Source organism: Microcebus murinus, chromosome 4, assembly GCF_040939455.1.
Source record: "Microcebus murinus isolate Inina chromosome 4, M.murinus_Inina_mat1.0, whole genome shotgun sequence".
Lineage (NCBI taxonomy): Eukaryota > Metazoa > Chordata > Mammalia > Primates > Cheirogaleidae > Microcebus > Microcebus murinus.
The window spans coordinates 753,986-778,325 of record NC_134107.1 but is presented as its reverse complement, the minus strand read 5'-3'; the positions used below and the strand labels follow the sequence as shown (position 1 = coordinate 778,325).

The window sequence follows — 24,340 nt, the reverse complement described above, 5'->3', positions numbered from 1 at the left end:
AAAAAAAAATAGCATTGGAAATTACCCCAACCCTCACAGAGTCACGGAGATTAAATGAGAGCCGCTGCGTACATACGTGCATGTCTCTAGCACGTGATACTCGCTAAACCTGCTAAACCGTGACCAGTAATGTGTTTTATCCACCAAGAGCAGCCAGCCTTCGGTCCCAAGACCCGCAGCGGCGAGCGGGCCCTCCCACGTCGGCCTCCGTCTGCGGAGAGGTGCAGGAAGGAGGCGGGCCGGGGTCAGACCCACGGGGCGCCCCCACCCCAGCGCAGCTCTGAGACGTGACCTCAGGCCGCTGCTTCCCCATTTCTCAACACACATATTAGAGGAAACTGAAGTTCCCGCTTCTGAGACCTGAGAACTTCCCCGGACCCCAGAGAAACAGTCGCTTGGGCCAGTAGTCCCCTGGGCAGAGGCTCAGAATATGTCACCCACCCACCCCGCACAGGCTGGGACGGCACAGGCGCCGTGATGATGAGGCCGGGGCAGGTGCAGAGGTGGGAGGAGATGAGAACAGAGAAAACAGGAAGTGAAGTGACCCCAACCCCCCCCATGGCCCTCCTTCGCAGAGCCCCACCCCCGCCCCGCTGTAATCACCTGCTGTCCGTGTCAAAACAGGAAAGATTCTGCTATTAGTCACGGGCACTGGTTGATGAGCACGCTGATGGGTTCGAGAACGTCTACCCCCATTCCTGAATACAATTCGGGGACTGTCATGCTGAGTCGCGCTTAGCTGGGAGCAGTACTACTAGTCTCCTCTAGGTGATGATTTTTTGGTTGTCACAATGATCAGTGGGGCACTTCTGGCATTTTGTGAGTGTCACGGGCTGACCTGGGTCCCCTGAAAACACCTATTTTGAAATCCGAGCTCCCAGAACCTCAGAATGTGACTGTATTTGGAGACACAGTCTTTAAAGAGGTAATGGAGGGCTTTACAGAGATAACTGGGCGGGGCGGCTCATGCCCGTAATCCCAGCACTTTAGGAGGCTCAGGTAGGAGGATCACTGGAGGCCAGGAGTTCGAGACCAGCCTGGCAACATAGCAAGACCCCATCTCTACAGAAAGCAGAAAAATTATCCGGGCATGGTGATGTGCACAGCTGTAGCCCCAGCTACTCGGGAGGCTGAGGCAGGAGGATCGCTTGAGCCCAGGAGGCGTTCAAGGCTGCAGGGAGCTATGATTGCACCACTTCACTCCAGCCTGGGCAACAGAGTTAGACCCTATCTCTAAAAAAAAAAAAAAAAAAAAGATAGAAGAAGAAGGAACTAGAACATGAGGCCACAAACACACACAGGGGAATGAACACGTGGAGACACACAGAAGAGGATCGCCCACGAGCCAAGGAGGGAGGAAGCCCCAGCAGAAAACAACCTTGCCCACACCCTGGTCTGAGACACCCAGCCTCCAGAACTAGGAGAAGATAAATTTCTGCCGTTTAAGCCACGCGGGACTCTGTTGTGGCAGCCCCAGCAAAGTCACCCCCAGTGGGCAAGGGCCACCCAAGGAAGTGGCATTTCGAGAAGCACGAACATGGCGAGAGCCGGTCGCCCAAGAAAGTCCACACAGCAGTAGAGCGAATTACATCGTCAAAGATCGTCACAACCCACGGCCAGCCCACGGGCATGCAATGTGGCAGGCGTCCCCACCATCGTCCTGTGGATCTGACCAAGTCACGGGCTGGCCCGGCCACGCTGTGTGTGTGTGTGGGGGGTCTTGCTTTTCAGCTGGTATACCTTTCCAGAAGTTCCACGGGCCAGGGCTTGGCACCCGGCTTGGGGAAATGTCGCCCAAGATGCCAAGAGGATTGCTTGTCACAAACAGTCCTGCCCCATCTGCTTCCCAGAAGCCAGTCCGCTTGAGACAGGCAGGAAGGGAGCCCTGGGTGGGGGTGAGGGGGGCTCATCACTTCCCAAGAGCCATGATCGGAGCTTGGGGACCCCGAGGTCGTGAGGAGGCAGGGCCTTCCGGGAAAGGGCAGCAGGAGGGTGTCGACTCTAGGAGCGAGGGACACTCGGACACGGACCCCCAGCCTCAGCCTTGGGACTCAGCAGGAGCACTTCCGCTCACAAATCCAGTACGTAGTTTTCTCGCAAGAGAGATCATTCCAGCCACCGCCTCTGTTTATGCTGGCACAGTCCTCTTCGTTCATGTTGTTGGGCTCCTCAGGGTCCCAAAAGCTGTGGGGGGGGGAGATGCGGGCAGGGAGGCAGGACTTTTAGGGTGGTGAAACTCTTCGCACGATGCACGCAATTACGCATCTGTCAAAGCCCATAGGACTAGCCAGGTGCAGCGGTGCACACCTGTAGTCCCAGCTACTCAGGAGGCTGAGGCAGGAGGATCGCTTGAGCCCAGGAGCTCGAGACCAGCCTGGGCAACATAGCAAGACCCCATCCCAAAAATACATATATGTATAATCATAGAACTGTACGGCACAAAGAGTAAACCCTAATGTAAACTAGGGTCTTTAGTTTTAACAATAATGTAGTAATATAGGTTCATCAATTATAGCAAATGCATCACACCAATGCAAGATGCTAATATAGGGGAAACTGTGTGCAAGAGAGGTGGGGTGTGTAAGAAATCTCTGTACTATCTGCTCGATGTTTCTGTGAACCCAAAACTGCTCTAAAAAATAAGCCTATTAATTTAAAAAAAAAAAAAGAATATGAGGCCGGGCACAGTGGCTCACATCTGTAATCCCAGCATTTGGGGAAGCCAGGGTGAGAGGTCACTTGAGGCCAGGAGTTCCAGACCCGCCTGGGCAACATAGCGAGACCCCCATCTCTATGTTTTATTAAAAACAAAAAGTCGACACAGCCGTGCTAGTGAGAATCGGCTCCTGACTGCAACCATGCACCCCGCTGCCTTCTCCCCTCCCCGTGTTCAGGGCCCACAGAGGAAGCAGAGAGACCCCGGGAATTCTGGGCACTTGCCTTAGCGTGACGGGTGACCCGTCCAGCCACCTCCAGTCCCCTTCTTTGTTCCTGTCATGCAGCCCCAGCCAGTACACCCGTGGGAAGCCGTTAGCCTTGGCCACAAAATTCTGCAAGTACAACCTTCAGTCAGCCGTCTATTCCTCTATGTGACCTTCAGAGCAAGGGCCTGACCTTGACACTGTCCGACCACAACCCCTTCCCCGAGCAGGATCCACACGCTTCCCGGGAAGCGTGTGCCGGGAGTGATCGGGCTGCTTTTCCTCCCGCCATCTGTGCACCACTCTGTGCCTCGATTTCCTCGCCTGTAAAATGGGATCGCAGTAGCTACCTCCTTGTAGGGTTTTTGTGAGGATTAAATGGGTCAATACACCTAAAGCGCTCAGAACAGTGGCTGGCACCCGGCAAGCACTGTGACACCTTAACACGTAGCCTTATAACATTTAAGTAACATTTTTAGCAGTAGTAACTGATTTTTTTTTTTTTTTCAGTTTTCCTGGGGCTTTTGCCCGACCCTGCGACCTTAATGTGCATCCAGGCAGCCAGGGAGTTCGTTGCTTCAGGAATACAGCAAAAAGGGGAAGAAAAGTAGGCTTCCTGGCTTTGATAGTTCAAAAGCCCAGGGCTTTGGAAGGAAAAAAAAAAAAAAGAACGTATGTCAAAGACAAGAAGATTGGGAAGAAACTATGGGTTTAAAAGCAACTCCTAGGGCCGGGCGTGGTGGCTCACACCTGTCATCCCAGCACTCTGGGAGGCCGAGGCCAGGAGTTCGAAACCAGCCTGAGCAAGAGCGAGACCCCGTCTCTACTATAAATAGAAAGAAATTAATTGGCCAACTAATATATATAGAAAAAATGAGGGCCGGGCGCGGTGGCTCACGCCTGTAATCCTAGCTCTCTGGGAGGCCGAGGCGGGCGGATTGCTCAAGGTCAGGAGTTCGAAACCAGCCTGAGCAAGAGCGAGACCCCGTCTCTACTATAAATAGAAAGAAATTAATTGGCCAACTAATATATACAAAAAAAAAATTAGCCGGGCATGGTGGCGAATGCCTGTAGTCCCAGCTACTTGGGAGGCTGAGGCAGGAGGATCACTTGAGCCCAGGAGTCTGAGGTTGCTGTGAGCTAGGCTGACGCCACGGCACTCACTCTAGCCTGGGCAACAGAGCGAGACTCTGTCTCAAAAAAAAAAAAAAAGAAAGCAACTCCTCTGCAGGCAAACAAATTTATGGCGAGGAAAGTCAGACGGGTGGCTGCAGGCGGGGAGAGCAGTGAGGAATTGACTAGAAAGGGATATGAGGGGACTTCCTGGGCTGGTGGGAAGATTACACATCTCGGTTGGGTTGATGGTTACATAGGTGTCTACATTTGTCAGAACTCACTGAGCATATGCAAACCAGACATCGCCCGCCGCGCTTCTTACTAGACCCAGATTCCCTAAGATGTGGGGTGGGAGATTGCAACAGGAAGGAAGTCATGAACCCATAAATGGTCCCAGAGGACACTGCGCCTCGGCCCCGTGAGCCCCGGGTGGTGACAAGAGCCCCAGAGGGGTCTGAGGACTCTAAAAAGCAGAAGGAACTTGGGTGGCATTTCCTGGACAAAGCCCCAGGGAGGTGTCAGGAAACCAGAGAGAGGAAAGGGCTGCCTGGCCCATCAGACAGATGGGGCTGCGGCAGCCCCACGGTTTCCTAGACCCCAGAAGGGGGTAGAAGGAGCGGAAACATCCCTTGTGCCCAAGGACACCAGGGAAGGCAGCAGAGAGACCTCCACTCCCAAAAGGCCTTGCTGGCGGGACAGTGGGCCACCTCGGGGGGCCTCCTGGGTGGTCCAATGGCCAAGCGCCAGAAAACCAGAAGAGTAACTAACATTTAGAAAGTCCTGGCCGGGCGCGGTGGCTCACGCCTGTCATCCTAGCACTCTGGGAGACCGAGGCGGGCGGATTGCTCGAGCTCAGGAGTTTGAGACCACCCTGAGCAAGAGTGAGACTCCGTCTCTACTATAAATAGAAAGAAATTAATTGACCAACTAAAAATATATATACAAAAATTTAGCTGGGCATGGTGGTGCATGCCTGTAGTCCCAGCTACTCGGGAGGCTGAGGCAGGAGGATCGCTTGAGCCCAGGAGATTGAGGTTGCTGTGAGCTAGGCTGAGGCCACGGCACTCACTCTAGCCTGGGCAACAAAGTGAGACTCTGTCTCAAAAACAAAAACAAAATAGAAAGTCCTTGCTGTTTCTAGACACCAAAACAAGGGCGGCTTAAGAAGAGGGAGCTCATCTGTCTTGGCCATTGCCGGGTCCCCAATATATAGGCTAGTGTGTGGCACACAGTAGGTCCTCGGGAAATCCCAGTTGAATTAATGAATGGAGAAGTGAGCACAGGTGATCTCATTGGACCCTCATTGTGACCCACTGAAGCAAGTATTATCATTATACCCATTTTTTAGATGAAACATCGAGGCAGAGAAGTTAAATAACTTGTCTAGGATCCTTCAGTCAGCGGATACCCCAGTGGGTATCAGTTTGGGGTGAAGACATGAAGGACCAGATGTGTGTGCTCCCCTCCACTGTGACCCCACACAAGCTTTCCCCATTCAGAAGAAGAATAGGGGACCTACCCCCCCCCCAATTAACTGAGATTAAATGTCCACCATCCTGGTATGATGGGAACTCAAGAGAGAAAATAAAAAAGAGTAATTTAAAGGAAACAAAGCTGTATTTCTTGTGAACCTGAGTTTAGGGAATATGAGGTGTACCTGGCCCATTTTCATTATCTAATGGAATCCCTTCCAAAACACTCTGTTTAGCTACTCATACACATGATACTCTGACACAGGGATAAAAAACAAGGGGGACATACAGGAAAAAAATAACAATAAGATAATAGACCTAAATCCAACCAAATCAACGATTGTATTAAATGCAAATGGTCTAAAAACACCAACTAAAAGCTATAGATTGTCAGATCAGATTTTTAAAAACCCAAGACCCAGCTATATACTGTCTACAAGAAACTCATTTTAAATATAATGTCATAAATTGAATGAAAGTAAGAGAATGGGAAAAGATCAACCACGCAAACACTAATCAAATAGCGCTATAATGTTTATGGTCATGATCGCTGAGCGTGAAGCCAGCTACCTGCACTCAGATCCCAGCTCTGACACTTACTGGTTTTTTGAGTGACCACAGGCAAATTGCTTACGTGTGCTGTGCCTCAGTTTCCCCACCTTTGAAGCACAAATTATATGTACTGTGCACAAATGGTAACACTACCTCATCATAGTAGTACTAAGCCATTGAAACTGCTCACAAATATTCCAGTTCTACTTCTGGATGCACACAGACAGGAATTTATTCTTCTACCGTCTTAAAGGATAGGAGTGTCCACGTGACTTGCTTTGTGGGTGCCAGTAAGTGGAAGCATTGAGGACCGATCGGTGTTCGATTTGCCTCACACACACCCATCATTAGGCCCTGGGGATTGTTACTGCTGCATAACGTACCCTCTTTTGACCGTACACTGATTTATAGGGTTGTTGTGAGGATTACAAATGTTCATGCATGAAAAGTGTAAGGTGTTTGTAATAAAGTCTGAAAAATAGAATGTGCTGGAGCTGCTGTTTAGCCAGGTGGCAGTGGCTCATGCCTGTCATCCCAGCACTCTGGGAGGCTGAGGCGGGAGGATCGCTCGAGGTCAGGAGTTCAAGACCAGCCTGAGCAAGAGCGAGACCCCCATCTCTACTATAAATAGAAAGAAAATTAGCCAAACAACTAAAAATAGAAAAAAATTATCCAAGCACGGTGGCGCATGCCTATAGTTCCAACTACTCGGGAGGCTGAGGCAGGAGGATCGCTTGAGCCCAGGAGTTGGAGGTTGCTGTGAGCGAGGCTGACGCCACGGTACTCACGCTAGCCCAGACAACAGAGTGAGACTCTGCCTCAAAAAAAAAAAAAGAAAGAAAAGAAAAGAAAAAAATAAAGAATGTGCTAGCTACGAGACGCCACTATTATGTTTCCATGTTAGGGATAAAAGTGAGCCTTGCGGAAGTTAAATGAACACAATTGGGATTCGGACTCAAAGCACATCCTTTTAACTTCTGCTTGATACTATCTCAGTAAACTGAGTTTGCTATTAAAGCTTTAGTAGCTCAAAGGTGATTCTAATTTCCCTCCATGCAGAGAAAGGAAGGACGGGTAAATCCTAGGAGGGAGGCAGGCCGGCCCCGCCGGCTCTCGGAGACTTAGCGGAGGCGGCTCACCTGCTCGGCGAAGCTGCTGACGATGACCAGGTGAGAGTAGTTCTCCTGGCAGAACTTGCGTGCTTCCTCCCACGGCTTGGTGTCCGGGGAGAAGTAGTAGCACTTGCCTTCGAAGAGGAGCCAGCCTTCAGGACAGGTGACTCTGCTGCGACAGTCTGGAAACAGGACAGGGCGCTGAGCCAGAGCGTGTACACAGCACGCCACACACACCTGCGCAGGCCCGCGTCTCTGGGCAGCGACGCCACTCACCTAACAAGCCCCGAAGTTCCGCCAGGGACTGGTTGGTGTCGGCTCTGGCGCGGTCAATGTCCTTCTTCAGGCCCGCCAGCCCCGCCATGCCGGTCACTGTCAGGAGGGACGAACGGGCTCGGAGGTTAGAGACTCGGTAAAGTGAGCCGGGCGTGGTGGCACGCACCTGTAGTCCCAGCTACTCGGGAGGCTGAGGCAGGAGGATCAGTGGAGGCCAGGAGTTGGAGGCTGCAGTGAGCTACGACGGCGGCCCTGCACTCCAGAGCAAGAGCGAGGCCCTGCCTCGAAACACACGCGCGCGCGCGGCACAGAGGAGCCCCGGAAAGCACTCACCGTTCGCCCGCCACGCCGCGTGCTGGAAGGCTAGCGTCTTCAGCTCTTCCGCCACCTCCTGGTCTGTGGGGAGGGGCTAGCCTGAGTCCAGGTCCTCGCCCGGCCGGCCCCGGGCTCTGCCCTCGCCCCGTCCTGCTCCCACTCACACTTAATCAGGGTCACGGCGAGCCCGAGGCAGCCCAGGAGCAGGGATGTCACCACCAGCACGCACAGGGGCACCACCAGCCTCACCTCCTGGCAGCACCCGGGACGGGCAGGCCTCGGGCCCGGCCAAGGCTCCGGAGTCGCTGGAGGGCGGGGGTGGGGACAGAGGGGTGGACACCGGTGCTTCGGAGAGCAAGGGGAGAACCCCTCAGCCTCCCTCCTGGTCAGCAAGACAGCGCTGGGGCGAGTGAACGCTCTGCGGAGGCCCAGAGCATTTATGGAGCGTCTGCTGTATGCCAAGCAACGTCCTACACGTTTCTTATCTTATTGGATCCTTGCCCTCATGATGGAGATACAAGAATCATTCTGTTCTAGATGTTATCTGGCTATATAAACTATATGTGGATATTAAATGATTGGCACAGAAACAAAAAACAAAATTTAAAAAAAGAATTATTGTGATTTTTTTTTTTTAGAGATGGGGTCTTGCTACGTTGCCCAGGCTTGTGTTTTGTTTTGTTTTTTTTTTTTTTTTTTTTGAGACAGAGTCTCACTCTGTTGCCCAGGCTAGAGTGAGTGCCGTGGCGTCAGCCTCGCTCACAGCAACCTCAGACTCCTGGGCTCAAGAGATCCTCCTGCCTCAGCCTCCCGAGTAGCTGGGACTACAGGCACGCGCCACCATGCCCGGCTAGTTTTTTTTCTATGTGTTTTTAGTTGGCCAATTAATTTCTTTCTATTTTTAGAATAGAGACGGGGGTCTCGCTCTTGCTCAGGTTGGTTTCAAACTCCTGACCTCGAGCAATCCTCCCGCCTCGGCCTCCCAGAGTGCCAGGATGACAGGTATGAGCCACCGCGCCCAGCAGAGGCTTGTCTTAAACTCCAGGCCTCAAATGATCCTCCTGCCTCAGCCTCCAAAAATGCCAGGACTAGAGGCATGAGCCACCACACCCAGCCAGAATTATTCCCATTTTATAAGTGAGTAGACGGAGTCTCGGTGAGGTTCCGCATGACGTGGACCCGGATCTGTGCTTAGTGTCTATGATGGATCATCTTCTAGTCCCCGGCAGCCCCTCACCACGATGGTCCCCATTCCAGGGCGCCTGTGGACGCTTGCTCCCTGGGCAAAGAACATTTCCCACGTCTCATGCAAACAAGAGGCGGGTCTGAAGATCACCCAGCAGGCACCCTTGGTCCCTGGGGGATCTGACCGTGACTCTGGGAGGAGCAGTTTCCTTTTTCTGTAGTTTTTTTTTTTTTTTTTTTTTTTTTTGGAGAAACAGGATCCTGCTCTGTCACCCAGGCTGGAGTGCAGTGGCATCATCACAACTCACAGCAGCCTCCAACTCCTGGGCTCAAGTGATCCTCCTGCCTCAGCCTCCAGAGTAGCTGGGACTGCAGGCACCCAGCTAATTTTTTTTTTTTTTTTTGCTTTATTTATTGTAGAGATGGGGTCTTGCTATGTTGCCCAGGCTGGTCTTGGACTCCCGGCCTCAAGCGATCCTCCTGTCTCGGCCTCCCACAACACTGGCATTAGAGGCTTGAGCCTCCATGCCCAGCCTTGGGGCAGCTTCTTAAAGAAGTTTCTCTGACTCAGGGTTTTCCTCCCGAGCCGTGGGTCTAAACCAGATACACCAGCTGCTGTCAGAGGGGAGGCAGGCGAAACCGGAGGGGGACGAGGACTTACCAGCTAGAGACGGCTGAGGTGGAAGAGGCTCCAGGTGGACCCCTGGGAGAAAGGGGGAGAGAGTTTCATTCAGGAAGTGCCTAAAAACTATCTTCCAGCTGTAATCTTAGCTCTCTGGGAGGCCGAGGCGGGCGGATCATTTGAGGTCAGGAGTTCAAAACCAACCTGAGCAAGAGCGAGGCCCAGTCTCTACTATAAATAGAAAGAAATTAATTGGCCAACTAATATATATATAGAAAAAATTAGCCTGGCATGGTGGCGCATGCCTGTAGTCCCAGCTACTCAGGAGGCTGAGGCAGGAGGATCACTTGAGCCCAGGAGATTGAGGTTGCTGTGAGCGAGGCTGACGCCACGGCACTCACTCTGGCCTGGGCAACAGAGCGAGACTCTGTCTCAAAAAAAACCAAAAAACAAAAAAGACCTGTCTTCCAGGATCAACAGCCTCTGCCTTTATTCTCTGCTCAGAATTAGGCAGCTGGCAGGAAACCTCCAAATGTCCCCTCCTGGCTTGTTGAAGTGTCTCCCCACTGCTCACCTGGCTGAGGAGACGCACGGGTGACGGGGGGCAGGTCCGGGCCTGGAAGGGACCAGAAAGGCATCGGTCATTCGGGGAAGGGCCCGGCCAGGTGGGCAGGAGGTCCCAGCTGCGGCTCTCACCTGCTGTCCTCGGGGCCTTGCAGGGCAGTCGGGGCTTCTCCGCTTGCTTTTCTGGAGGGGGTGGGAGGGGCGCTCAGGCCAGAGCAGGGCAAAGCCGGCGCGGGGTCTCCTGCACCCCCAGCCCCAACTCACCTGTTCTCGGGGGCCTCGGCGGGGCAAGCCAGCCTGGAGGGGGGAAGCACGGGGTTACGGCGGGGCTGAACACGGGAATGAGCTCGAAGGAAGTGAGGGAGGCAGAGTTAGCCTTGCAGCAAAGGGCTGGAGATGGAGTTGGAGAGGAGGTTGGGCCAGGCACGGTGGCTCATGCCTGTGATCCTAGCTCTTTGGGAGGCCAAGGTGGGAGGATCACTTGAGGCCAGGAGGTTCAGACCAGCCTGGACAACATAGTGAGACCCTATCTATCTATCTATCTATCTATCTATCTATCTATCTATCTATTTATCTATCTATCTATATAAATTAGCCAGGCATGGTGGCGCATGCCTGTAGTCCCAGCTACTCGGGAGGCTGAGGCAGGAGGATCGCTGCAGCCCAGGAGTTCGAGGCTGCAGTGAGCTGCGATGGCACCACTGTGCTCCAGGGTGAAGAATGCAGTGGTTGCTGGGTTGGGGAACGGGAGAGACGCCAAGGTGGGGGTGTGGCCGGGGGATGAAGTGGTGATGAGGTTGGATTTGGAAACAGACTCGAGCTGCGTGTGGAGGTGGGGAGGGGGCGAGTGGGGAAGGGCTGGCCCTGAAGGTGACAGTGGACCTGCTCTTGGAGCTGGGTTTGCGGCTCACGTGAGGGCCGTGCTGGGGTTGGAGATGGGGCAGGCAAACGGCACAGCCCAGGTCACCTCCTGCTTCATGCAGAGCTGCACGTGTCCCTGGACACCCCCCCCCCACGAAGGCTGGCTTCGCTCTGGACTCAGAGTGGAGATGGAGAAGGCAGTCCTCGTGGAATGGCCCTGCCGACGGCGACCCTGCCCCTCTGTCCCCCCGGGGGCACTCAGCCGGCCTCCAGGAAGTGCCCTTACCTGGCTTGGGAGGAAGGTCCTTGTAGGGTGGTGTCGAGTTCTCATAATCTTCACGGTCATCTTCCTCCACGTACCCTTCCAGGGGACAGGCAAGGCCGGTGAGAGCCCAGTCCCCTCCTCCCTCTGTCCCGCAGCCCTGGGGGGCCCTGGCCCAGCCGCCCCGAGGGGAGGATGCCGCAGCCGGGTCCTGGCCATCGCGGCCCCAGCCCGAGCCCTGCCGGGCCTTACCTGGTGGCTCCGGGCAGCGGGGGGAGGGGTACATGGTGTGCGCACCTGCCAGCCTGGGCCCTGAGCTTCTCTCGTGGCCTCAAGGTCCCCGACGGGAGTTAACATGCCTCGGGGACTGTGCACCTAGCACCTGTCTCCTGGGCTTGTCTTCCTAACAAACGCCTTCTTGTCCCTCAAGTCCGGCTCCGAAGTCACCTCCTCTTACCCCCACTGCCCCCCATCCTGCAGGCAGAGCTGGCGGTTCTCCTTGGAATTTCCCCAATCTCTGGCTCCCTGTCCTGCTCGCCCCTCCGCCCTCAGACTGCCAGAGCCTCTCCCGCAGGCCTGGGTTCCCGCAGGCACCTGGCACCCGCTGCCGTGGGCCGGGTGCACAGGAGGCTGACTGCGCCATCGCCCCCTGGAGGCCCCACTCCCCCTCTGTGCCCCCAGGGGCACTCAGCCGGCCTCCAGGAAGTCCCCTTACCTGGCTTGGGAGGAAGGTCCTTGTAGGGTGGTGTCGCATTCTCATAATCGTCACCGTCATCTTCCTCTAGGTACCCTTCCAGGGGACAGGCAAGGCCGGTGAGAGCCCAGTCCCCTCCTCCCTCTGTCCCGCAGCCCTGGGGGGCCCTGGCCCAGCCGCCCCGAGGGGAGGATGCCGCAGCCGGGTCCTGGCCATCGCGGCCCGAGCCCGGCCGGGACTTACCTGTTGAGTCCGGGCAGCCGGGAAAGGGGTACATGGTGTGCGCACCTGCCAGCCTGGGCCCAGCAGCTTCTACCTCTTCTCCTTCCCACCCAGATGGCCTGGCTTCTCTCAGTTCCCTCTTCCTTTAAAAGTCAAGTACATGCAAATCTGCCTGGAGGGGAAGCCCCCAGACCCAGCCCCGACACACACACGCTCACTCGCCTTTCTCCCAAGCATAGAGGTGACCGGGACCACAGCCCCTGCAGCTGGGAGAGCCCCAAGCTTCAGCTGAAAGCGGTGGATGTCGCCCTCCTTCAAGGAGAGGCAATAGGCCGGGCGCGGCGGCTCACGCCTGTAATCCCAGCACTCTGGGAGGCCGAGGCGGGAGGATCACTCAAGGTCAGGAGTTCGAAACCAGCCTGAGCAAGAGCGAGACCCCCGTCTCTACTAAAAATAGAAAGAAATTAATTGGCCAACTAAACATATATGCAAAAAATGAGCCGGGCATGGTGGCGCATGCCTGTAGTCCCAGCTACTCGGGAGGCTGAGGCAGGAGGATCGCTCGAGCCCAGGAGATTAAGGTTGCTGTGAGCGAGGCTGACGCCACGGCACTCACTCTAGCCCTGACAACAGAGCGAGACTGTCTCAAAAAAAAAAATAAAATACATTAGTGAGAAAGCAAGTTTCAAAAACATTACTCCAGAGGGTTCCATTATATTTGTTTACATGATATATATCAACATTTATAGCTTCATTGAACGTTGAGTCAAATTACCCAAAAAGAGAATTTATTGTTTATGTTCTCGTCTTGTACTTACACATTAATACGTGCAGGACGGGTGTTTGTGGCATATCAAGGTGGTTCTCAACGAGGAGCAGCTTCGTTCCCTCTGGGGGACAGCCAGCAACGTGGCATGTTCGATTGTCACAGTGGGGGTGGGGGTGCTTCCGCTAGAGCCTGCTGAGGGGGGACGGCCCAACCTGCACCTCGGTTTTAGCCCTGGCGAAAGTGATTTTTGGTCTCCTGACCTCCAAAAACGGCAAAAGACTCAGTTTCCATCGTTTTAAGCCAGTGGTGGTTTGTTAGAGTCACCCTAGGAAACTAATACGTACCCCAAAAGGGAAGACCCCAGTTCCTTTTCGGGGGGGGGGGGCTTCCCACTGAAAGTAAGAGGAAGTGCAACTCAAATTGGTTCAAACGATTTGGAAAAAAAAAAAATCCATCAGCCCCATGTACAAGTTAGAAGGGTAGGCTGGGTTTCCGCAACAGAGATTCAGAGCTAGAGTAGCTTACACGGAACAGAATGTATGCCTCGCCTGACAGTCTCAAATTAAGCAAGCCAGCGTCCCCACAAGGGAAAAATCTCTCCCAGCACGTGGGCGAGAGGCGCGGGCCCAGCCCTGGCGGAGGTAGAAGAACAGCAGCGGAGATCAGCCTCGACTTCCCTTAAGTCCCAGGGACTGCGATTCCGCCTGTCAGGCTGCCCTGACTCGTAGAAACTTCCAGACCTGCTTGTGGGCAGGTGTGACCACGTTATCCGTTTTAGAGGCGGGGAAATGTCGATCTGTCCGAGAAGGAAAAAAAGAGCCGGTCTGCAAAGGACACGAGCAGACATTTCTCAAAAGAAGACCTGCAAATGGCCAACGCGCGTATGCCAAAACAAGAAACGCTCAGCGTCGCCAACCGTCAGAGAAATGCAAATCAAAACCACAAGGAGGTATTGTCTCACACCAGTTAAAATGGCTGTTACTAAAAAGTCAAGGCCGGGCGCGGTGGCTCACGCCTGTAATCCTAGCACTTTGGGAGGCCGAGGCGGGCGGATTGCTCAAGGTCAGGAGTTCGAAACCAGCCTGAGCGAGACCTCGTCTCTACCAAAAATAGAAATAAATTAATTGACCAACTAAAAATATATATACAAAAAATTAGCCGGGCATGGTGGCACGTGCCTGTAGTCCCAGCTACTCGGGAGGCTGAGGCAGGAGGATCGCTTGAGCCCAGGAGTCTGAGGTTGCTGTGAGCGAGGCTGACGCCACGGCACTCACTCTAGCCTGGGCAACAAGTGAGACTCTGTCTCAAAAAAAAGAAAAAAAAAAAGTCATAAACAACATGCGTTGGCAAGGATGCAGAGAAAAGGGAACGCTTACACGTTGATGGCGGGAATGTTGACTTAGTACGACCTCTATGGAAAACTCAATGAACTAAAAATAGAACGACCATTTGGTCCAGAAATTCCACTACTGGGTGTCTGCCTGAAGGGAAAGCCATCACTGTGTCCCAAGGATGCCTGCACTTGTATGTCGATCACAGCACCATTCACAATAGCAAAGATATGGAACCAGCCTGGCGTCCATCGGTGGACGACCGGATGAAGAGAATGTGGTGCACATACACAACCGAGTGCTATTCGACCACAGGAAAGATGGAGTCATGTCTTTTGCAACCACATGGGTGGAACTGGAGGCCATCATCTTAAACAAGCCACACACAGAGAGACAAATACTGCGTGTTCTCACTTATAATAGGAGCTACGTAACGTGGACACAGGAATACAGAGCCTGGAATGACAGTGCAGACTTGGAAAGGTGGGGGGCGGGGAGGGATGAGAAATTCATTAATGGGTGCAATGTACATTATGCGAGTGATTGATACTCTAAAAGCCATGACTTCACCACTACACAATAAATCCATGTAGCCGGGCGCGGTGGCTCACGCCTGTAATCCTAGCTCTCTGGGAGGCTGAGACGGGCAGATTGCTCAAGGTCAGGAGTTCGAAACCAGCCTGAGCAAGAGCGAGACCCCGTCTCTACTATAAATAGAAAGAAATTAATTGGCCAACTAATATATATATAGAAAAAATTAGCCGGGGATGGTGGCGCATGCCTGTAGTCCCAGCTACTCGGGAGGCTGAGGCAGGAGGATCGCTTGAGCCCAGGAGTTTGAGGTTGCTGTGAGCTAGGCTGATGCCACGGCACTCACTCTAGCCTGGGCAACAAGTGAGACTCTGTCTCCAAAAAAATAAATAAATAAATAAATCCATGCAACAAAATTACACTTGCCCCATTAATTTACACGAAGAGCAAACGCCCGCTCAGCAAACACCTACTGAGCACGCACAGGGCTTATCAGCACATGGATTGGGGTGAGAAGAAGGGAATATGTCAGTCGGGGAGAGGTGGTATATGGGACCGGCAGCTTCTCTGCCTATCAACAGCTCTCTTTGGCCGGGCGGGGTGGCTCACGCCTGTAACCCTAGCACTCTGGGAGGCCGAGGTGGGAGGACTGGTGAGGTCAGGAGTTTGAAACCAGCATGAGCAAGAGCAAGACCCCGTCTCTACTTTTAAAAATAGAAAAATTAGCCGGATGTGTGTGTGGACACACGTCTGTAGTCCCAGCTACTCGGGAGGCTGAGGCAAGAGGATTATGTGAGCTCAGGAGTTTGAAATGTAGTGCACTATGATTGCACCTGTGAATAGCCACTGCACTCCAGCCTGGGCAGCACAGCAAGACCCATCTCAAAGAAAAGAAGAAGAAGGAGGAGGAGGAGGAAGGAGGAGGAGGAGGAAGGAGGAGGAGGAGGAGGAGAAGAAGAAGAAGAAGAAAAAGAAAGCAGGAGAGGAAAATCATATATACCTGGGAAATTTGGAGGATTAAAATAAAGAGGAGAATCACAGACTAGGAATCATGCAAATTATATTCTAAGACCATAATCAAATTCATTAGAAATAAATAACAGAATGATATCCAGAAAATCCCCCAAAATTTAGAAATTTGACCCATGGGTCAACGAGGAAGTCAAAGTGGAAATCGAAAATATTTTCCATTGAATGAAAGTGAAAGCATAGTGTCTCAAAATATGTGGCATGCAGCTAAAGTGGCCCCAACAGGGAAACACATACCATTGCTGTCGTTTGAACACATGTGTCCATCCAAAATTCATATGTTGGAAACTTAATCCCCATTGGTGATATTAAGAAGTGTGGCCTTTAGGAAAGTAATTAAATTGTGAGGGTTCTGCTCACGTGAATGAGATTAATGCCTTTATAAAAGAGGCTTCAGGCTGGGCACAGTGGCTCATGCTTATAATCCCAGCACTTTGGGAGGCCAAGGTGGGAGGATCACTTGAGCTCAGGAGTTTGAGACCAGCCTGAGCAACATAGCAAGACCCCATCTCTACAAAAAATAGAAAAATTAGCTGGGTGTGGTGGTGTGAACCTGTAGTCCCAGCTACTCAGGAGGCTGAGGCAGGAGGATCGCTTGAGCCCAGGAATTTGAGGTTGCTGTGAGCTATGGTGATGCCATAGCACTCTAGTCTGGGCAACAGAGCAAGACCTTATCTCAAAAGAGAAAAATAAAAATAAAAAAATAAAATAACCATATTTAGGCCGGGCGCGGTGGCTCACGCCTGTAATCCTAGCACTTTGGGAGGCCGAGGCGGGCGGATTGCTCAAGGTCAGGAGTTCGAAACCAGCCTGAGCGAGACCCCGTCTCTACCAAAAATAGAAATAAATTAATTGACCAACTAAAAATATATATACAAAAAAATTAGCCGGGCATGGTGGCGCATGCCTGTAGTCCCAGCTACTTGGGAGGCTGAGGCAGTAGGATCACTGAGCCCCGGAGATTGAGGTTGCTGTGAGCCAGGCTGATGCCACGGCACTCACTCTAGCCTGGGCAACAAAGTGAGACTCTGTCTCAAAAAAAAAATAAAAAAAAAATAACCATATTTAAAATTTCAAGCCAACCTTTTTCATATGCTCTATTGGCTACTTTTCTTGTCCTTGCATGTGTCTCAATTCTTTTTTTTTTTTTTTTTTTTTTTTTTTTTTGAGACAGAGTCTCACTCTGTTGCCCGGGCAAGAGTGAGTGCCGTGGCATCTGCCTAGCTCACAGCAACCTCAAACTCCTGGGCTCAAGCGATCCTCCTGCCTCAGCCTCCCGAGTAGCTGGGACTACAGGCATGCGCCACCATGCCCGGCTCATTTTTCTATATATATATATATATGTTTAGTCGGCCAATTATTTTTTTCCTATTTATAGTAGAGACGGGGGTCTGGCTCTTGCTCAGGCTGGTTTCGAACTCCTGACCTCGAGCGATCCTCCCAGCTCGGCCTCTCAGAGTGCTGGGATGACAGGCGTGAGCCACCGCGCCCGGCCAGAGTGGCTTTATTTTCAGATGTCAATATGCCCCGACTAACCTTGAGTCTGGAACTGCCCCCGAAATGTCTAGCTGCTACATTCCTCTTTGTATAGAAACACCCACTCTTTGTTAGTTTCACCTTTCCTCCAGAGCAGCCGTCTGTGTCGCTGCATGTGTAAGAGGCTGTGACATGGCCACCTACATATGTTCTTCCCAGAGCACGCGTGTGCTTCTTCCCCGCGGTGCTTCCCCGGGCTGGGTCTAGGGGGTTGCGGTTGAGCTCTGCCTGCCTCGTAGCCACCCGAGGCTACGCTGTGTCGGTGAGTTCCCCTAAACCAGTCATCCTATACCTCCAAGCTGGATCTGTCTGCCTCGCTCTTTGGTCCCTCAGTTCCCGGAGCACTTGGGGCTTGCTTTGCATGTATGACCCTCTCACGGAGCGCCCAGGCAGGGGCACCGGCCCGCTCAGGGGACCGCACATGTTACAGACACACGCACAAAACTGCACTGAAGAACACAGGTTGGCCGGGCGCGGTGGCTCACGCCTGTCATCCTAGCACTCTGGGAGGCCGAGGCGGGTGGATCGCTCAAGGTCAGGAGTTCGAAACCAGCCTGAGCAAGAGCGAGACCCCGTCTCTACTATAAATAGAAATAAATTAATTGACCAACTAATATATACAGAAAAAATTAGCTGAGCATGAAGGTGTAGTCCCAGCTACTCGGGAGGCTGAGGCAGGAGGATCGCTTGACCCCAGGAGATTGAGGTTGCTGTGAGCTAGGCTGACGCCACGGCACTCACTCTAGCCTGGGCAACAAAGCGAGACTCTGTCTCAAAAAAAAAAAAAGAAAAAAGAAAACAAAAAGAACACAAGACACCACGGTCACTTGGGATCCCATGATCGGAGCTGGCATCAAACCGGAATTCTAAATGTGGCAAGGTTGCTCTCGGCAGTAACGCCGCCCAGGCCCCCGGGAGTGTCTCCTGCTTCTCTGGCCAATGTTCTGGATCCTGTGACTTCTGGTTGTGTCACTGCCAAGGACAGAAACAGTGAGGACTGTTTGTGCACCACGCAAGCTTAAGTAGGAGAAAAGGGGAATTGCATCACATGTTAGCTTCCTAGGGCTCCCATAAACAAAGGGCCACAAACCGGTGGCTCTTTTTTATTTAGAGACAGGGTCTTGCTCTGTCACCCAGGCTGGAGCAGAGTGGTACAATCACAGCTCACTGTAACCTCGAACTCCTAGACTCAAACGATCCTCCCGCCTCAGCCTCTGGAGTAGCTGGGCCTACAGGTGTGCGCCACCATCCTCGGCTAAGTTTTTCTCATTTTTTTGTAGACATGGGGTCTCACTATGTTGCCCAGTCTGATCTGGAAGGCCTGGCCTCAAGTGATCCTCCCACCTCAGCCTCCGAAAGCACCGGGATTACAGGTGTGAGCCACCACACCCACCCTAAGTGCTTTATAAACAAAAATTTATAATTTCACAGTTCCGGAGGCTGGAACTCCAAAATAAGGTGTTGGCAGAGCAATGTTCCTTCTGAAGGGTCTTGGGGGGATTCCTTCCTGGCCCCTTTCTACCTTCTGGTGGTTGCTTGTGACCCTTGGCATTCCTTGGCTTGCAAATTATAGACGCATCGCTCCAATCTCTGCCTCTCTTGTGACATGACGTTCTCCCTGTGGGTGTATCTCTGTGTCCTAATTCTCCTCTTCTTATAAGGACACCAGTCACTGGATTAATACTCATCTAATCCAGTGTGACCACATCTTAATTTGATTCCATGAGCCAAGACCCTACTTTCAAATAAGGGCATATTCCCAGGTTCTTGGTATTGGGACTTCAACACATTTTTGGAGATGCAATTCAGCCCACGACAGCATGTGAAATGGAATTTATTCTTTCGTAAGGGAGCAGGATTTCCCAATATTGCCAAGCACCCGCTCAATGGCTTCTCTTTGTGTTCCACTTTAGGATTCCAGAGAGAGTAACAAATTAGCAGAGCAATTGTTACAGCTCCACATTAGAAGCCAAGGAGCTCAGTGTTTGGTGACACTAAACAATGTATCACACTCTTAAATTTGCATACAGGCAAGCCCTAGTGTAACAGATGTGGGCATGAATAGACATTTCTCAAAAGAAGACATGCAAACAGCCAACATGTATAACTGGAAAAGGCTTAACGTCACTACTCATCATGGAAATGCAAATCAGGATCATGATGAGATACCATCTCACTCCAGTGAGAATGGCTATCGTCAAAAAGACAAAATAATAACAAACACCGGCAAGGATTCAGAGAAAAGGGAACTCTTTTTTTTTTTTTTTTTTTTTGAGACAGAGTCTCACTCTGTTGCCCAGGCTAGAGTGAGTGCTGTGGCATCAGCCTCGCTCACAGCAACCTCAAACTCCTGGGCTCAAGCGATCCTCCTGCCTCAGCCTCCCGAGTAGCTGGGACTACAGGCATGCGCCACCATGCCCGGCTAATTTTTTTCTATGTATATTAGCTGGCCAATTAATTTCTTTTTATTTATAGTAGAGAACGGGGTCTCGCTCTTGCTCAGGCTGGTTTCGAACTCCTGACCTCGAGCGATCCTCCCGCCTCGGCCTCCCAGAGAACTGGAATTACAGGCGTGAGCCACCGCGCCCTGGCCACCAACAGGATTTAAATGTTCACCTTTAAATAATGTTATTTATAAACAACTTCAATGTATTTATTTAAATTAAATTCAACCAACCAAAAGATTTACTTTAAATGACTTCGTTAATAATTATGATGTTCAGTATAGAATTGGTTTCATTGAGAGAAATTCAAATGTTTTCAAAGAAAAACGTTTTGAAAAATACTTTCCGTTTGTGCCCTGTCCTCAGGCTACCGGGAGCGCCCAGGTAGGGCTGAGGGAGCCCGCAGGCCCGGCTCGCTCCCCTCCGTCCAGCCCAGATGGATGTCCAGATTCAGGGACGTTCCCTCTGCGGTCCGACTGTCCCGCGAGGGGGCGCCGCCCCTGTCGTGCCTCCTCCTGCCCGCCAGGTGGCGCACGGCGGACCAGAGCGACCCTCTGGCGTCTCCACTATCCCCACAGCGTCCTGAGCGACCCGGAAGCCGTGGCTGGAGGAGGGGGCAGTGCTTCCGGGTGGGCGCGGGGTGACCCTCGGCGGCCGCGGGAGCCTGCGGCGGCGGCGGCCATGGGGGCGCACCTGGTTCGCCGCTACCTGGGCGATCCCTCGGTGGAGCCCGACCCCCAGCGGATGCCCACCTTCCCGGCCGACTACGGCTTCCCCGAGCGCAAGCCGCGCGGTGAGGCGCAGGCGCGGCCGGCGGGCGCGGGCGCGGGACCCGGGACCCCAGGGCCGGGCCGGGCTCGCGGCCGGGAGGAGCGCGGGGGGCGCCCGCGGCCCTGCCTGAGTGTGCGGGCGTCCCCGGCCCGGCCCGGCCGCGCGAGCCCGGGGGCCGAGGGCGGCGGGGAGCGGGGCCCTGTCCGGGCGGTGGGAGCCGCGCAGGGTTCCGCACAGGAGGGCCCCGTCCGTCGTGCCCCGTCCACATGCCGCTGCAGGTTTTAGGTGTGCGCGGGAAAACCGCGGCTTGCGCCGCGCAGACTGTCCTGCGTGATGCTTTTCTTAATTTTTATTTTTAACGCAGCAGATGTCACAGGCATATCGAGCGCCCGGTCCCGGTTTTGGCGCCGCGCTTGCAGCAGGGAACTGGGGGGATGCAAGCACTGTCTTCAGGGAACTGTCAGCCCAGTGGGGAAGATGGTGGAAGCGAGGCAGATTTCGGGGGCAGCACCTAAGGGGGTAACTAGGCAGGCTTCCAGGGGGCGGTGGCTGGAAGCAAAGACCCGAAGGAGGATGAGTAGGAGTTAACCAGACGGAGAGGGCTCCCAGGAGAGGGGAGGGCCGGTGCATGGAAGCAGAAGAGAGAGAGACGCGATCAGGTTTGCTTTGTCAGAAGTTCTCGCTATCTCCTAGGGGGGCGACAACTTTCAGACAGGGAGACCACTAAGCGGTGGGGGTGCAGACCGGTTGGATTTGAGAGAATGTTGGGAGGCGGTATAACCACTCCGGTGCTCCGCCTCCAGGTAGCCCTTCAGCCCCAGCTGAGCCTGCAGTCCATTGGCCCACCCACCTCCTTACCACTGCCCCTGCACCCTGCTTTGCAAACACCGGCAACCTCCTCTCCTCTCTCTGTTACCCACCTCTTCCCCCTCCTTGGCACCTGTCTCTGTGCAACTTCCCCCAGCTCTGTCACTGAACGCCATTGTCAGTCCTCAGCTCTTCCCTAACCTAGAGAAGCGAGAAGCACAGTGGATCAAGTACAGCTGATGCCCCCATCTCTGGAAGCCCCTCCTCCCTCCTCACCTGGCTCCCAGGACCCACCTGACTGGGGCTTCACTGGTAATTCCTCACCTCCCCTTTGCAGTGCCGAAGGCTCAGGCCTTCTCTCTTCTGTCCACCACTCCCTGAGGGTGGTCTCTGCTAATCCCCTGGCTTCAAGTACCGTCTGGGACCAGTGCTCACAGTTTTTATCTCCAGCTGGGCCTTGACCCTGAACTGCAGACTCACGGACCCCACTGCCTGCTTGGCATCACCACGCAGTGTTAACGGGCACCTCACACTCAATGGGTCCAAAACACAGCTCCTGACACCCGGAAAGCCTGCCCCTCCCTCTGTGCTCCCTGTCCCAGTAACTGGCGACTCCATCCCTCCTGTGCTCAGGCCAAAACCCTTGGGGCATCCTACCTAACCTCCCACCCTAGGCCTCTGCACTTGTTCTGCTGCCTGGAGCACCCTTCCCCCAGCTATCTCTGCAACTCACTTCCTTGCTTTCTCCCAACACTCTCTCTCTTGCATTGTTTTTCTCCCTCATTCTTAACCCTTGCCAGACATTCTTCCAGACTTTACATTCTATTTGCTCTGCAATTCCCTCTCCCCCCAAGGGCAGGGATGCCAGTGTGTCGTGTTTACTGCTGTATCCCCACCACTTAGCACACCTAGGCCCTCCAGAGGTCCTTGCTGCTGGCTGATTATAAGTTGTATGACCGTGAGATACAAGAGGGAGGCGTCTAGCGTTGCTGACTGGAGCGCCAAGGGGCAGGTGGCATCCGTTGACATGGGAACCGACAGGGGGCTGCAGGTGGATGCCCAGGCCTCAGGCTCAGATGAGGTGTGGGGTGGAGGGACCACGATGGGCTCTGTGTACGGGGAGGCGATAGGGCACAGGGCTCTGGGAAGACGGGAGACCCGGGGAAGGTGTGCGCAGGAGGGCTGTGGGGAGAGAAAGCAAGTGAGGGGCTGAGGAAGCCTCATGAGGGCGCTGGGGAGTCTGGCAGTGGCGGGTGGGGTAGCAGCCAGAAGAGAGTGGGATACGGGCCGGAGGAGGAGCCGGGCCTGCGTGAGATGAGGGGGTCGCGGTTGAGGGGTGCCCACAACTTTCTCCCTTGCGCAGACAGAAGGGAGCTACTGTAGGACCAAGAATGGTGTCCCGGTAAGGATTGGGGAAGGCGGGGTCCTAGGTGGCCCCTGCTGGGCCGAGAGAGGGGCAGGGAGCTGAGGAAGGCGGCCGGGAAGGAGCGCAGGGCTGCTGGGCATGGCAGGCACAGGCTGGGGTACGTGCTGTGATTCCTAACTGCCCCGCTTGGCCTCCTGAGTTGATTTTGACCCGGGTCAGGTTTTGCTACATGGGTAGGCTCGGGGACCCACAGCTAGTCTGGCTGTCTGTGGACGCGTGTGCCTGAGTACTTCACAGGGGTCACTAGCTGGGCTCGTGCTCAGGTAACTCGCGTTACCCGGCAGTGCATTCTGTGGGGCAGGAGCCGAGCCCGCAGAGCCCGCGTCAGAGAGCGTGGTTCCTGAGCCGGGCTCTGAGAGCGGCGACGGAGGGAGGAGGGTACCCGGGGCGGCCATCGAGAGATACCGCGGGACGGTGAGAGCCACCCCTCTCCTTCTGGGCCTCAGTGTCTGGGTTGCCTTCGTGCAAATTAGAAAAGGGCCCCTTCAAGACACTGCATCTGTCAGAGGATGGCCCTAGTCCACTGCCATCTGCCACCCAGTCGTCCAGGGGGATGCCCCTGTGATGTGGCTCCCCGAAGTCCGTGCATCAGCCCAACGGGGAGCCTCTGGCAGTTAGGGCCCAGGCAGGCAGGCCCTCCTGGCTCAGCCCGCGCGCTCCCTGCCCCCCGCAGAGATGGTGGCCACGCAGCAGGAGATGATCGACGCCCAGCTGAAGCTCCAGCAGCGGGACTACTGCGCCCACTACCTCATCCGGCTACTCAAGTGCAAGCGCGACAGCTTCCCCAACTTCCTGGCCTGCAAGCACGAGCGGCACGACTGGGAGTACTGCGAGCACCTCGAGTAAGCCCAGGCCCCCCACGCCCCCGCCACACCCCTGGCCCCCAGCAGGATGCGTCTCCAGAGGCCAAGAACAGTGGAGTAGCTGAGGTTTCTCGCCAGGCCCCACCTCAGTCCAAAAGACACTCCCCAGGGCCCTGCTGGGTGGGCACACAGGAAAAATCTAGGTGGGGCAGGGGGCTGAAGCTACCTAGAGAAGTGACCCGGCCTGGGTTCCAGTGGGAGGCCCCTGCCTGTCCCTGGGGCTCGCTGGTGGCCACCAAGGAGGCAAAGGGTGGAGCAGCCAACACCTGCTTGGGCACCCGACAGGAACCACGGGCACACAGGTGCTCTGGGACACTGCTCCAGTCCCATCCACCTCCCAGGGCTGTGGGAGAGCCCTGTCCTGGCCAGAGCGCCTGGTGACCCTTCTCGCGCTCTGCCCGCAGCTACGTGATGCGCATGAAGGAGTATGAGCGGGAGCGGCGGCTGCTCTTGCGGAAGAAGCGGCGTGAGAAGAAGGAGGCAGAGGCGGCCAGAGGCCAGGGGCAGGGAGAGGTGGCCCCGGAGGTGGCTCTATAGGGGACTTGCCCCCAACCCTGTGGACCAGCCAAAGAAATAAAAGCCTTGAGGCTCCTTAGCTGGGCCCACCTCTTGCTGCGCTGTGGGGGGGTGCCGCATGGTGGTCCCCAACCCATAGAAGA

The 24,340-nt window shown here is 54.2% G+C and overlaps 2 protein-coding genes across 3 annotated transcripts; one reads left to right on the top strand and one right to left on the bottom strand.

The window, feature by feature from the left end:
• Positions 1-1,301: 1,301 nt before the first annotated feature.
• Positions 1,302-12,289, bottom strand: CLEC17A (C-type lectin domain containing 17A). Of its 2 annotated transcripts, XM_012758442.2 has the most exons (13): positions 12,196-12,289; positions 11,974-12,048; positions 11,283-11,357; positions 10,400-10,432; positions 10,268-10,318; positions 10,146-10,187; positions 9,611-9,652; positions 7,929-8,069; positions 7,783-7,845; positions 7,450-7,545; positions 7,201-7,355; positions 2,941-3,050; positions 1,302-2,184 (listed from the first exon to the last, which is right to left on the bottom strand). In XM_012758442.2, the coding sequence occupies exons 1-13, from the start codon at positions 12,227-12,229 to the stop codon at positions 2,052-2,054; spliced, it is 1,050 nt and encodes a 349-aa protein (XP_012613896.2). In that variant the 5' UTR covers positions 12,230-12,289; the 3' UTR covers positions 1,302-2,051. The 2 variants fall into 2 exon arrangements, with proteins under 2 accessions (XP_012613896.2, XP_075857567.1); XM_076001452.1 differs by lacking the exon at positions 7,783-7,845.
• An 8,113-nt stretch (positions 12,290-20,402) lies between these two features.
• On the top strand, positions 20,403-24,276 carry NDUFB7 (NADH:ubiquinone oxidoreductase subunit B7). Its single transcript, XM_012758334.3, has 3 exons — positions 20,403-20,607; positions 23,492-23,660; positions 24,086-24,276. The coding sequence occupies exons 1-3, from the start codon at positions 20,496-20,498 to the stop codon at positions 24,216-24,218; spliced, it is 414 nt and encodes a 137-aa protein (XP_012613788.1). The 5' UTR covers positions 20,403-20,495; the 3' UTR covers positions 24,219-24,276.
• Positions 24,277-24,340: the final 64 nt, after the last annotated feature.

What these genes read in the sequence shown, in the direction of transcription:
- NDUFB7 (XM_012758334.3), top strand. Translation starts at nt 20,496, where the DNA reads ATGGGGGCGCACCTGGTTCGCCGCTACCTGGGCGATCCCTCGGTGGAG. An exon ending in CCCCGAGCGCAAGCCGCGCG is followed by an intron (nt 20,608 to 23,491) that starts GTGAGGCGCAGG and finishes TGCCCCCCGCAG; the next exon opens with AGATGGTGGCCACGCAGCAG. An exon ending in GAGTACTGCGAGCACCTCGA is followed by an intron (nt 23,661 to 24,085) that starts GTAAGCCCAGGC and finishes CTCTGCCCGCAG; the next exon opens with CTACGTGATGCGCATGAAGG.
- CLEC17A (XM_012758442.2), bottom strand. Translation starts at nt 12,229, where the DNA reads ATGTACCCCTTTCCCGGCTGCCCGGACTCAACAG. An exon ending in CGCGGCGTGGCGGGCGAACG is followed by an intron (nt 7,546 to 7,782) that starts GTGAGTGCTTTC and finishes CCCTCCTGACAG; the next exon opens with TGACCGGCATGGCGGGGCTG. An exon ending in GGAACTTCGGGGCTTGTTAG is followed by an intron (nt 7,356 to 7,449) that starts GTGAGTGGCGTC and finishes TCCTGTTTCCAG; the next exon opens with ACTGTCGCAGCAGAGTCACC.